We start from the raw sequence: 14846 nt of genomic DNA on the forward strand, positions 1-14846 counted from the left end.
TATATATATATATTAAAATATTTTTATACTTTTTAACATTATATAAACTTACAAGTAGAGTTTAATAGTAAAAAATAATAATAATAATAATAATAATAATAATCACAATAAAATTATCCTTTATTTCTATTGATTATTAAAATCAATTAATTAAAATAATTAAATAAGTACTAATAATATGAATATCTATTGAAAATCTTTTTATTTGAAATACATTAATTAAAGTATTAATTTTTATGTACATTTATTTATTTTATTTTTTTTTAAAGCACTACTACCGACCTTATTTTAAATAATTCTTTTATTTTATTATTATTATTATTATTTCTTTTTTGAGTATGTAAATATTTTATAACAATGATATTTAACTTTGTTTAAAAAAAAAAAAAAAAAAAAATGTCTTGGTCATTTATTAATAAAAAAAAAAAAAATAAATAAATAAATTATAAATAATATTTAATTATCGTCATGATTAATAATAATAATATCAACGTATATCTCCTTATTATATAATTCAACAATTGTATTAAGAGATTAGCAGCAGATTAATTTTAATCGTCATCTTTCAGGTAGGATTTAAGTGGATTTGGCCCCCTCCTATGTAAACAATTCGTCCATTCCGTCATACTGATCCTTCTATCATTATTAATATCGCAAAATCTAGGTAGTCTTTTTCCGCAACGTCTAAGGTTTTTATTGTCGACGATGAGAGTTCGAAAATTTTTCCATTCTTTTCTATCCAAATATTTATTATTGTTCGAATCGAGCGAGAGAAAACTGAGAGACACGACTTGTTCCATCGAATATTGTGTCACGTTTTTCGAAATGACTTTGTCCGCCAAAAATTCCATCAGACCTTTTAAAAAAATTTCTTTTTTTTGTCCCGGACAACCTTTCATGGGTCGAATGGGAACCGGAACGGAATCGCATTTGGGCAATTGATCTTTAACGGATGTTCCGGGAATGGGTTTTCCATCGTCTTCGTTGACGCACCAACAGTATCCCGTCGATTTGTAACATTGTATGCGATTGTATCGACCGTCGGGAGTGCATTCAGGAACGTATAAATTATTCGACCTTTGTTCGGCGAGTACGGCTTGTCTATCCGAGAAACAATCGTTTGCTTCGGGTTCTTGGTCTTTACGATTCACGTGTTCGAAACCCGGAAGTTGACCCGAAAGTGAAGCTATGGGACTTCCCTTTAGGGTTATCATGCTCACTCCCAAGCAAGCCGACCATTCGGATTTTGATATTTTAAAATCGCGATCCAAATCGCATATTTTCGCAAACATTTTCGCACATTTTTTAGGCTTTATTAATTTTTTCAACCTTCTCAAAACTTTATACTCCGCACGTTGAAGGTACTCGTCGTCGTTTCTATCAATCGATTGAAATTTCCAATTGAGTATTTTTTGATTTAACAGTACCGTATCCACATCCTCGTTCAAATCTTTACCGTACTCGGCTCTGAACAAATTTAACAAATTTTCACTGAATTTTTGTTTGTCGTTGGGTCCGCAAATTTCTTTATTGTCTTTCCGTACGGATGCTCTCCTCCGCATTTTAAATTTTCTCGAACAATTTGGTTTATCGTGACGTTTTGCAGAATTGGGTATTAGTTTTCCTTTGGGAGTCACGCACCAACAAAAACCGGTCTCGTTGTGACATTGCATCGGGGAAAACGTACCATCTTTCAAACAGGTAGGTACGAACTCTTGGTTTTCCCGATTTCTCTCGGCTTTTTTCAATTCTCTGAAGCAAGGTTGCCTTGTCCGACATCGTCCTTTGTGTTTGATTGTTATTTTATTCCCGATGCAAACATCCATTTCTAAAAAGCACCGATTAACGTACGTAACATTGTTTGACCCGCATAATTTTAAATCTTGTTTTTTCTTTCCGTTGAAAACCTTTTCGCATTCTTCGAAACTTTTCGAACATGTTTCCCCATCATTTCCCGCACTAATTATTTGAAAAAATGTTTCGATTGATAACAATACTAATATCAATACTAAATTTTTCATTATGATTATTAAAATAATAACTCTGAGATCTTATTTAACAAAAAAAAAAAATAAAAAACTAACAAAATAATAATTAAAAAAAAATTGAGATCTGGATTTTCTATTAAAAAAAAAAAAAAAATAATAATTTTTTAATATTTATCCCAAAAATATTTTATATCCGTTTTAGTATAGCCATGATATAAATGAATGATGCATGGGTAGCGGAACTAGTTGCAGTCTTCCTTTTCAAATGATTGACTTCAATTAAAAAACCTGTAACGATAAATCAGAAACCTGAGTTCCTTTTTTTTTTGTTTTGTTTTTTTTTTTTTTGCATTCATTCATTCATTTTATTCATGGCATTACCTAAATTATTGACTTTTTTTTTTTTAATTATCAACACATAATTAATTACCCTTAAAAATTTTAAAAAATATTTAAAACTTACTCGAATATAAATTAAAAAAATAAATAGTTATGCGTTTATAATTTTTTATCGAAAACAAAAATAAAACTAAATTTACTAATCGAATAAATAAAAGATAATTAATTGTACTTATGAAAAGCTTTAAATGAAATTTTTTACATATTAAAATAAACATACTTGATATGTTTCAATTTTAATTTCACATTTTTGCAATTTTTTTTTTTTTTTTTAAATAAAAAGCATTGATGTACAAAATCAGATGTTAAACGTAGAAATTTAAACGTTATAGGTCAAATTTTATTTATTAATTTTTAATTTAACATATATTTAATAACTCATGATAAATTTTTATTACTATTATCGATAATAAAATGTTACATGTTTTTTTTTTCGGCAATTACTAAAGATTGTGGAAAACAATCGAAGTAATTCAACATTAATTTTTTCGAAAATGCTTCTACATTTTATAAATTATACAATTTTATTTATTTAAATGTTATATATTTAATTTAGAATAAAAAACCTAATAAATAATAAGAAATCAAATTGTATAATTCATGTCATGAAATATTATTTCTTTGTATTTAATGGTTTAAACAAATAAAATTAAATTAAATTCGACTCAATTTAATTATTAATTACCTGCATGACGACAAAATTTACTATTTGTTGAAAAAAAAACTTTTAAAAATAAATTTCATTTTTGAATTTATTTTAACACTTTATTCTTAACATAATAAAATCAATTTAAAAAAAAAAAAACTCTCAATTCTTTTTTGTAGTCTTAGTACAACATATAAACTTTAAAAATTATAATACATTAATATTTATTTACAAAGAAGTACAAAACAAATTATTACAAAAAAAAAAAGTACTTAAATGAGTATAAATGTTATTTTAGCATAAATTTCATAAAATTTAACACTTATAATAACAAAAGCAAATTTGAAATGTGACAATAAAAAATTTCCTTTTTATAGTATCAAGCTGATATTAATCATTTGAGAAAAAAAATATATATTTGTATATAAAAAATTATAAAATATGTATAAATATATATTTTTTCTTTAAAAAGCAAAGCAACAATACTGAACAAAATTAAAAAATTTTGAAAGAAATACAAAAGTTAAACTTACATCTTTAACTTCTTGGTTGGGCACTGTATCTGAATATTGAATAAAAAATCCCATTGCAATTATTGCTGATGCACAAAGAAATAAGCATACAACAAAAATTATTACAGGTGGTCTGCTAATTGAATATCCTTTAACATTATGCAATGGAGAAGAAAATCCCATTCCTCTATAATAATAATAATAAAAAACGTTTTTTATGATTAATTAAATTTTATTAATTATATTTTAAAAATCTACCATATTAACTCACTTGAAAATAGTAACAAGTAAGCACAGTGAGTTACATTACAAATTACAAAATGAAAATTTTTTCAAATAAGTGAATAAAATTAATGTAAACTATTAGTATCGAGACTAAGTTTTTTAAAAATTGATTTTTAAAATAACCTTCATAATGATATATTCTGGCTACTGAACACAATATCGATTTGTTTTTTTACAAAACTAATTTAAAGGTATGCATTATTAAAACCCTGTATTCGGCTTTAATGAAATAATTAAAGAGGCAACAAGATTTTGATTTTAAGGATATACATTATTTTTATCAAGTTAATCGAAATAAAAAGAAATTTTACCTTTAGTAGAAGAGAACACCGAGTTAAGAAAATAATAAAATACTTAAAAATTTAAACTTAAATTAAAAAAAAAAAAAAAAAAATTAAAAACATTTTACACTTATTGTAACTTTTAGAAACGTCATTTTGCGGCAACAAGTGTTTTGAAACAATCAAGCCAAATATAAAATTTAGCTTTCGTCATTCATTTAAAGATGGCTGACTAGTTACAAAATGTAAAATTCAACCGTAGTACACAAAATAACTACATATTTATTGTGATAATTGATTAATAATTTTTAAGCATAATGTTTATAAATGCATAAATTTTTTCTATATTTTTGGATTTATTTTTTATTCTGCAGTTACGGGTAAGCTTTATTTTATTTTATTTTTATTTTTTTCACACATATTTACAACTGACACTGGACAGAAAAATTATTGAGGACAAATGGCGGCATGAAACCTTGAAAAGAAATCGACATTATTGACCTCTGATTAAAAATAATATTATTGGTTTTCTTTATTATACATATTTATATAAATTTCTTTAATTTTAAAAAACTTTTGTTTGGCATACATGGACAAATTATAATTTTAAGACAAAGCTGTCTTATTTTTTTTTATTTGTACATTTTAACTCAAGGTAACCCTTATCTAGGTTTTCACTTCTGTCTTATTATTGCATTGTTCACTTTTTAATTTGTCTATTAGCTAATAGAAAGATATTTGTAATGTGTTGAACTTTACTTCTTTAAAAGTAATACTTAAATAATTTTATTTATTTTACAATAATTTCAATATTGCAATTAATAAAAAGAAAAGAATTTTTTTTTTTAATATTTTTTTCGTTAAACAAATTAATTTATTTTATCGGTTAAAAGAAATTTTTTTACCATAACACATACATAAACTTCCAACTTTCTATTTAAAATCTTTATTTGAAAAAAAAGTTTTATATATATTCATTTGTACATTAATTACCAAGCTCATTTTTATTAATTATAAAAAAAAAAAAAAAAACAAGTTTTAATTTGTTGTTACTTAAAATAATTTATTTACCATTTTCTGCTTTTACCTTTGTTTTTAAAATCAAAATATTTCTAATAATTTAATTATTGAGGTTTATATTTTTATATTATATAAAATCATTTACTAGTATTATATATTTAAATGCAATAATGAGAAAATTCATGTAATTAAGGTATGTATCGATATATACTTGAATAAAAAAATTTTCTGAAGCGTTAATAAATATTATTTTTCTGTTTTGAATTATTAAGTTCATTGTGTATATGATGGACATATATTTCATTATTAATAGAAAACATTTGTTAATTTATGATGGTAATATCTCAGTATTATTAATTGCAACGCGATTTAAACATTTAAAAATGAAAATTATACACCATAAAAATAGACATATTGTCGAGAACATTCGATAAATTAATTACAAATAATTCAGTTCATAATTAATTTAATTTAAAACCTTTAAATTCATAATAAATATGACATAATCAACAAGTTTTTATTTTTATTTTTTTTTAAATTCTCATTTCATTTCACTTTTAAAATTTTTTTTTATTTCTTTAACCTTTAATAATGCTTGTTAAAAAAAAAATAAAAAAAATTAATAATAATTATTTAGTTTTTTTTTTTTTTTTTTTTTAAACTTAATTAAAATTATTTAAATATTTTCCAAGCTTGCATTGGAGTTATAAGTATGAGCTGGAACGCGTTTATTTTTAAATTTGTGTGTGTGATTTTTTTTTTTTTTTTATTATTTAACGACCTTCGAATAATAAGTTTATTATTTTTTAAATTTATGCAGCATCAAGCCAGGTTTGGATTCTAGATGTGTCGTACCTGTGAATCGTATCAACCTTTTTTTTTTTTTTTTTTTTTTTTTTTGTACTTTTTAATTATTATTTGTATCGGGGTAAAGTTGTTGTTTTTTTTTTTAATGTAATCAATTCTATATAAATGAATATTAAATAAAAATATATAAATATGTATATAATTTATATGAATTTTTTTTTTTTTTTATGATAACATTGGTTTAAGGTCAACGAACGTATAATTTTGAAACCTAGCGACAAAAAAAAAAGAAATACAAAATAATGTTAATTGGTGTAATTTTATATATATATATATATGTATTTCATTCAAATCGATTTTGATTTAAATATAAAAAAACTTGCAAATTTAAAAACCAAAACAAATAATTTCAATGGGTTTTTTTTGTATGTTAAATCTGTGAGAGGGGAGGAAATTGGGGAAACAACAAATTTTTTTTTTTTTTTCTCAACCGCAAATCTCTATATTTATATATTTAAAACCCACAAGTTACATTCATTATTGCTTACATTTAAAAAAAAAAAATCACACGGTGCCTTGAAATAATGTCAAGGACATATATTTATTTATTTATTCAACTTAATAGCTGATATTATAAGTTTTTATTATTTTTTATTTTTTTTTTTTGTAGATTTTAAATAGCGTCATGGACAATGAACAGCCATCTTCGATTCAATCAATTTGTCACGTGCGCGCCTCTGAATTATTCCCGAAGCGAACCCTTGAAAAAGAGGAAAAGCACCTTCAGGTTCCCTACAAGACCATTTGCGGTGAAGCAGTCGAATATTTGGGTCGAACCGCGGATGGAATTCTCGCTTTATCCAATTATAGAATTTATTTGCAACTAAAAGACACGTACTATAATATACCATTAGGTTTAATTGAAATAATCGAAATTAGAGAAATTTTTTATTTGTACATTGGTTGTAAAGATGCGAGATCTTTAAGGTATCTTTCTCTTTCTTTTTCTTTTCTTTTCTAAAAAAAAATTTTTTTACTTTTATATCACGGATAAATATTATTATTATTATTATCATCTATATTTATCTGTACGTTTAGGTGCACTTTTTCGACAAATGAACACTGTCAAGACTGGTTTCGTAGACTAATTAAAGCCACTTCGCCTCCGAAACAAATCGAAGATGTATTTGCATTTGCTTTTCATGCTTGGGCAACTGAAGAAGGTGGAGAAGAAGTTTTATCACGTTTGTCGTCGAAAGATGGCGAATATTATTATTTTAAAAGCGAAGTGAGTGTCTTTGCCTTTTCTTTTTTATTAATATTAATGGAAATAATGCTGTGAAATATTTAATATTTTAAATACGCAGGTAGACAGATTAAAGTTTGACGTTAATGGTGCCTGGAGGATTAGTCAAGCTAATTCTGAATATAAACTGTGTTCGTCCTATCCTAGACAGTTATTGGTACCGGCTTGTATAACCGATTCTACTTTAGAACAAGCTGCCCAGTTCAGAAGTGCCAGACGAGTTCCTGCTGTAGTTTGGAGGTATTATTTAAATTTTTTTTTTTTTTTTTTTTTCATTGTTTTTTAAAATCGAAACGAGGTTTTTATTATTGCAGACACACCGGGAATGGAGCGGTGATTGCCCGTTGTAGTCAACCAGAAGTGGGATGGTTGGGATGGAGATCGTCAGAAGATGAGTATTTAATTAGCGCCATAGCGGATGCTTGTGCTTTTGACAAGGGAAGGAATACATCCATAGATAATTTAGACGATTATCAAACCGATAGAATAACGCCGACTGTAAATATTGATAAAGAACACATGTCATCAACCAAAGTAAAGTGATTTAAAATCATGTTTGTTTTATTTTAATTGAACAAAGAAAAAAAAAAAATTTCTGTTTTTTTTTTTTATTTTGTAGAAGGTTTTAATCATGGATGCCAGATCTTACACTACGGCCGTGGCTAATAGAGCAAGAGGAGGAGGATGCGAATGTCCGGAATATTATCCGCGTTGTGAAATTCAATTTATGAACCTTGCTAATATTCATTCGATTAGAAAAAGCTTCCAAGCAATTCGACAGCTTTGCTCAATACCCGAGCCGTCAAAGTAATTATTTACCCATTATGTATATTCAACGGTTTAAATTGTTTTCATTCCAAATTAATTGTTGTTGGTATATTTTTACTTCAAGTTGGTTGAGCATGCTTGAAAGTTCGAGGTGGCTTCAACATATGGCTGGATTATTGAGAGCGGCCGTAGCTGTTGCTGCTGCCATAGAAAAAGAAGCCAGACCCGTACTCGTTCATTGCTCCGACGGATGGGATAGAACGCCGCAAATTGTTGCTCTAGCTCAGATACTGTTGGATCCCTTTTACCGAACCATAGAGGTAAAAATTTATTTAGTAATTTCTTTTGGTTTTTATTTACTAATCGTTATTTACTAATCGTTTTTCTATTAATTAAAATTAGGGTTTTCAAGTTTTGGTAGAGAGAGAATGGTTAGACTTTGGACACAAATTTGCATTTAGATGCGGTCATTCGGTTCGATACGAAGAATTAAATGAAAGATGTCCAGTCTTTCTCCAGTGGCTGGATTGCGTGCATCAATTACTCATTCAATTTCCTTGTTCATTTCAGTATTCTCAGGTTTGTTTTTGTTTTATTATTATTTTCAAATTGAATCACATAAAAAACTTTTAATTTTTTTGATTTGCAGGACTATTTAGTTAAATTAGCCCAACACACTTATTCAAATTTATTTGGAACTTTTCTCTGCAATTGTTCCCAAGAGAGAAATGTGTGCAAGGTTTCCGAGCGAACATTTTCCGTCTGGAAATTTCTCAAAGGTTCAAATTTTAAAAATCATTTGTACGAAGATGTCAGCGAGGTAAAATTTTATTTTTTTTTTAAAACTACCAACTACGCGGTATCGAAAGTTAATTTTACCTAAAAGATATTTTTTTTTTTTTTATTTAGGTTTTGTGGCCTTCCTGTAACGTTCGCGATTTAGTTCTGTGGAGCGAAGTGTACATAGGTAGTTTGGAAGCAGCCGTTACGAAATTACTTGGTCCCAACGAAGAAAACCTAGTGACTAACGGTTTATCCGTATTGGGACTTGGTAAAACGAGGTCCTACGGAGATTTAACGACAGCTACAACCACGGAAGAATCGCAATCTCCATTAGTTCAAGGTCGGAGATCTAGTCATCCAAATATTGCCACTGAAATGTAAGGGAAAGAATAAGAAAACAATTAATTCCAATTTTAAATTATGATTTCGTTATATTTAAAAAATTTTTTTTTTTTTTTTTTTTTTTTTTTTCAGTAAATTAGAGAGTTTGCAATTGAAAAACAGCGATATTGAATCATTAGTTATGCCTATTGATAAATGTGTTTTAAATGGAAAACAAAGCGAAGAGGAAAAGGAAGAAAAAAGAAGAGAAGAGGAAGAAGAAGATGATGATGAGGAAGAAGAAGATGATAGGGAAATGGATTCAATTTTAACATCTTCGATATTTTCAAACGGAGATTCAAATCACATTCACGAAGATCTAAATGGAACGGTTGAAGAACTTCAAGATAGAAGGTATTGTTGAAAATGTTTTGAAAAATTGACGTCAAATACCACAAGAGATCGGAGTGATTTAGTTTTAATCACGTTTGATTTTTTTTTTTTTTTTTTTGTTATAGGTTTAGTGAAAAACCTCTTTCAGACTCGTCCGAAGAAGAAGAGCAAACGTCGTCGGAAACGTGGCGGTCCGAAGAAACCATAATCGCTCGTCAAAAATTCGTAGAAACAAATAACAATAACGGGAATTCGATCGGTAATAATTGCAATGCCGGGAGCAGTAATATATCGAACAGTAATAATAATAATAATACAAATAATAATAATACGAACCGTAAAAGTGAAAGTGGGGAAAGTGTCGTAAGTGAAATAAGTGAAAATCCCGTGCGACGAAAAAATCGAACAATCAGCGAAGAGCTTTATGAGAATTTTGTAAATAAAACGGAAACTCATTTTGACGTTTGCGGTAGTTTGGAAAAGTTGAACAGCGAGGAAGAAAGGATTCCATCACTCGTGAGTTCGACGGGTACTTTGGTTAATGGAGTTGTTGTTACCTCTTCGTCTTGCGGCGGCGATGCTTGTCGAATATGCGTTAACACGCCTAATAAAAAGTGAGTCTATATAATACAAAAGGAAATTTCTTGCATTATTTGCAAAGCGATGGCATAAAAAAAAAAAAAAAAAAAAAATTTTTATTTATTTATTTTCGCTTAGGAGAACCTTAATTAACACTAATTAAAATGTAAAATAAAAAAAAATGTGCGGTGCTTTCTGCTTGGCCATAATTGCAAGTGATTTTATTATTATTATTAATAATATAATAATTTTTGTAAAGTTTTTTTTTTATATTTATATATATATTTTTTTTTTTTGTTTAATGCATGTGTTTCTATTAAATTAAAAAAAAATTAAGCATGTTTTCCAACATTATTATTATTATTATTATTATTTTCTTTGTTTAAAATGTCAACCTAAAAATTTTGTTTTTTTTTTTTTTTTTTTTTTTCAAGTTATTATTATTATTACTATTACAGTGAACGTTTTTCAATTGTAATTAAAATATGACGATGAAAATTAATAAATAAATAAATAAAAAAGTTTAATTTCAAAATAAGTATTAAAATTATTATTATTATTATTATTAAAACAATAAATAAAATTAGTAGTAGAAATAAATTTTAATGAAAATTTTTTTTTGTTTTTTTTTTTCGTACATCTTTAGAGATAGTTTAACGGAAAATTTTAATTAAATTTCTGATCAATTCGGGTATTAATTTTATTAAAATATTATTATTATTATTATTATTAATTTATTAATTTTTTGATTAAACGGATTATTAATGCACAATTTCTATTCAATAATTAAATGGGGAATATAATTAATTTTTTTTGCATTATTGTCAAATTAATTAAAATGTCGATCACGTGATTTAAATTTTAAATAAATGTGTCCAAATAAATTTAAATTTGTATTTTAGAGAAAGCAGCGGTAAGCAGTTCTACAAGCGGTAGAAACAGTCGTTATTCTACTCCTCCATTCGTACTCCCGGACTCCGAGTAGTGGCTACCCTGCCACACCCATCGAGCCCAACATGCACCATCCGCGATGCAGAAGCGGTTCTCTCGATATAGACGGTCTACAGCATTGTCAAGATGATATACAAACCCGAGTGAGTCAGATAATAGGTGAACATAAGAGTAAAGAACAAGCATTGGAAAGAGAACTTCATACAACTCGTTTAGCTTTAATACAGCAAGTTTGCCATCATTGTCCTCGAACCAACATTGAAGAAACCGTGAGTGTGTTTTACTATTTAAAAATTATTATTATTATTTTACTACAAATCAATTAATAATAATAATTGAATTTTCAGCAAATCTCTCGGCCCGAGTCCATGTGTAGCGAACCGAATCCATCATCTATACCTTCTGATCTTTCTTGGGAAGCTGTGGATGAAAACGACACAAAACCAACTCTATGGGTTCCAGATCATGCAGTTGCCAGGTGTCAAGGCTGTGACGTTGAATTTTGGTTAGGACGACGAAAACATCATTGCCGGTAATTATTACCCTTAATCATAAAAACAAAATGTTCTTGAAAGGATTTTTAAGGGTTGAAATTACTTTCTCAGCAATTGCGGAAAAGTTTTCTGCTCGGAATGTAGCGATAATACTGCTGCCGTGCCTGGAGAACAATTATACGAACCCGTGAGAGTGTGTAATACGTGCCACAACTTTCTAGCAACCATAATCACGTCTGCCCGTATAGTAAAACCGGAAACGTGTAAAAAAGCATCGGAATCGGGAACGGATAATGGGAAAATGACGACGTCAAAAACGGCAGCAACGTAAATATCGAACCGAACGGAAAAGTTTAAAAGCAAAACCCCGATATGATTATAGAGACTGACATATAAAAATAAGAAAGGGAAAAGAAAATTTTTTCCCCGCCCCCTCCCCTCCCCCCTATTTTTTTCTTCTGTGAAACTTGCACATTGACTAAAGAAGAAGAAGAAGAAGAAGGTATACAGTAACGTTTAAAAACATTTGTTAAAATGCTGTTGTAAAAAATTATTATTAATTTTATGGACTCCCCGCCCCCCTCCGCGTTACCCCCCCCCATATGTTTAACATTTTTTTTGATTCGAATAAGTTGTTTTGTGAAATGATATTAATTAAATAATTTTTAACATAAATATTAAATTAGAGAGGAAAATGTCGATTTTTGTACCTTTGATGACGATGATAATGATGATGATGAGTCTTTCAGTTACAAAAAAAAATTGAATAATTATTATTATTATTATTATTATTATTATTATTATGGGCCTTAAATTCGAGGGTGCCAAATAATTTTTATAATATAAAAAATTATTATTATTATTATTGTAATAATAAATAAAAGCAATATTTGTATTTAATTAATTTATTGTATTATTCAATTGTAAGTAAACTAACTGTAAAGGGTTTTCCCCACCCCCCACCCCCACCCCCTCTCTCTCATAATGTTAATTAATGAAAATTTTAAAATAATAATAATAATAATAATAATTAATTTTTATCATGTAAATAATTTTTTTTTTTTTTTTTTTAATTTAAACAATGGATTTTCTTTTATCATTTAAATATAATATGCACTTGATTAGGAAAAATCATAAAATTTTCCATATTGAAATTAATAATAATGATAATGATAATGATGATGATAATGATAATAATAATACTACTACTACTAATACGCACCCAAATAAATAAAAATAAAATTTTCCACACGAATTTCGTTTTCGATTATATATAAAATTTGGTATTTATAAATAGATGATTAATAATAATAATAATAATAATAATAATAATAATAATAATGATAATGATAATAATTAGGTAAAAATTTAAATTATATAAATAATTAAAATATACAAACGGAGAAAATTAATTTTAAAAAAATTATTTTTTTTTTTTTTTTATCCATTCCGGTAGAATTTTTTTCTTTTTTTCACACGAATGCAAAATAATAATAATAATGATTATAGTGGGATTTTTTAATCACGTGATAATGTTATCAAATAATAATAATAATAATTTTGTAATAGTAATAGTTGTAGTAAAAAGTTCTGAATGAAAAAAAATTTTTTCTTTTTTTTTTACAAATATAATCCAAACGATTATTTATTTATATTTTATCTGTTATCAATGAATTAATAATAATAATAATAATAATAATAATAATAATAATAGTAATATTTATAATAATAATAATGAAATAATTGAAATTGAGGAAACTAAATTAATTTTAAGACGATTTTTTTAATTTTTTTTTTTTGTATTTGGAATTAGCCAACAGCCGACGGACGAATATCGTGTTTTTTATTTTACACATGGTAATAATAATAATAATAATGATGATGATGATAATAATGATTTTACATTTGTGTTATCGTTTATGCATTAATTTTTTTCTTTTTTTTTTTTGGGGGGGGAGGGGTTTTTTTTTAATTTTAATATTTTTTGCAAAGATAAAAAAATTTAAATAATATTTATCGGTTAACATAATCAATAATTCATAACAGAAATAAATAAATAAATAAATAAATAATAAAAAAATAAAAAAGTGAAAAAAAAAGAAAAAAAAAAAAAATGTTTCCATTGATTTAAAAGGCGAAAGGGTGTGTGTGTGTGTGGATTGCCATGGTAACAAACCCGATTCATCCAATCGTTTACTCTCTCATCGTGTCTTTTTCACAGTTTTTTTTTTTTTCCTTCTTTTTTTTTTTTTTTTTTCTTTTTTATATATATATATACATTTCTTTTTTTTTGTCTGTCTGTCTCTCTCTTTCTCTCTCTCTCTCGGAAGTTTCGGAAAATTTTTCGAAAAAAAAATTTTGTCGTCGTCTTCGGTGATTTTTTTTTTGTACGATTATCGTTTGAATTTTATTAAGTGAATTATTTATTTAATTATTAAAGGTAATTTATTTATTTATTTATTTTTTTTTCATTCGCGTGATGATCCCCGAGAATAATAATAATAATAATTAAAAAAAAAAAGGAAAATTGTATCCTGGAAATAAAACGATTCCCCCCCTTCCACTCCCTCCCTCCTCTCCATCTTTAGGGAATTTATGGATATATTAAAATTAACGTTTTTTTTTTTTTCTTTTATTCATTTTTTTTTTTTCTTAAACCCGATAATAATTTGTTTAAATAATAATAATAATAATAATAATAATAATTAAAATTTGATTCTTTTTTCAACGTTTTTTCTATAAAATTATTATTATTATTTTAAATCGTTTTTTTTTTTGATTTAATTTAAATTTTTTCCTCCTTTTTTCATTTCCTGCACAGAAAAATAAAATTTTATTATTATTATTATTATTATTATTCAACCTAATTTTCTTTAAAATTGTTTTTGTTTATTTTGTACCTTATTTTTAAATTTGTCTGTTTTATTATTATTATTATTATTATTATTATTATTATTATTATTATTATTATTATAAATTTTCCTTTTAAAACAATTTTTGTTGTTGTTGTTGCTGTTGTGTAAAGTTTTTAAATGAAAATTTTTTTTTTATTTTTTGGTTGTTGTTTATAGAAAATATTTTAATTGGAAGGAATAAGAAATTTTTTGATAGGAATCAATCAATCAATCAATCAATCAATCAATCACAATGTGTGGTTTTTTATGAAATGGTAACAACAAATTCAAGAGGGAAAATTTGTGCTTTTGTTCTTTTAAGTATTTATATAATTGCTGGTGTGACAATATTGTCAACAGTTACTTCTCCTAATCAGGGAGGAAAAGGAAGAAAACATTTTGATTCAGGTACATGAAAA

At 26.1% G+C, this 14846-nt stretch overlaps 4 protein-coding genes across 4 annotated transcripts in view; 3 read left to right on the top strand and 1 right to left on the bottom strand.

Moving 5' to 3' along the window:
- Positions 1-551: 551 nt before the first annotated feature.
- Positions 552-2021, bottom strand: Phum_PHUM607640 (uncharacterized protein; the record flags this gene model as incomplete). The annotated part of the gene is made up of 2 exons (XM_002432933.1): positions 552-856; positions 893-2021. The coding sequence occupies 2 exons, from the start codon at positions 2019-2021 to the stop codon at positions 552-554; spliced, it is 1434 nt and encodes a 477-aa protein (XP_002432978.1).
- Positions 2022-6623: 4602 nt separating this feature from the next.
- Positions 6624-10127, top strand: Phum_PHUM607650 (uncharacterized protein; the record flags this gene model as incomplete). Its single annotated transcript, XM_002432934.1, has 11 exons — positions 6624-6925; positions 7037-7226; positions 7306-7484; positions 7559-7778; positions 7864-8051; positions 8137-8332; positions 8415-8591; positions 8662-8832; positions 8922-9172; positions 9270-9530; positions 9635-10127. 11 exons carry the CDS (start codon positions 6624-6626, stop codon positions 10125-10127), a joined length of 2628 nt encoding a protein of 875 aa, XP_002432979.1.
- A 977-nt stretch (positions 10128-11104) lies between these two features.
- Positions 11105-11864, top strand: Phum_PHUM607660 (zinc finger protein FYVE domain containing protein, putative; the record flags this gene model as incomplete). The annotated part of the gene is made up of 3 exons (XM_002432935.1): positions 11105-11308; positions 11387-11571; positions 11645-11864. The coding sequence occupies 3 exons, from the start codon at positions 11105-11107 to the stop codon at positions 11862-11864; spliced, it is 609 nt and encodes a 202-aa protein (XP_002432980.1).
- Positions 11865-14699: 2835 nt separating this feature from the next.
- Phum_PHUM607670 (uncharacterized protein) overlaps positions 14700-14846 on the top strand; it is a gene marked incomplete at both ends in the record, with an annotated part of 1772 nt that continues 1625 nt past the window's right edge. The window contains one exon of the mRNA XM_002432936.1: positions 14700-14835. Within this exon, the coding sequence (XP_002432981.1) occupies positions 14700-14835 (136 nt within the window). The remainder of the gene's footprint in view (positions 14836-14846) is intronic.

This window comes from Pediculus humanus, genomic scaffold (assembly GCF_000006295.1).
Source record: "Pediculus humanus corporis 1103172108318 genomic scaffold, whole genome shotgun sequence".
NCBI classification, from domain to species: domain Eukaryota; kingdom Metazoa; phylum Arthropoda; class Insecta; order Psocodea; family Pediculidae; genus Pediculus; species Pediculus humanus.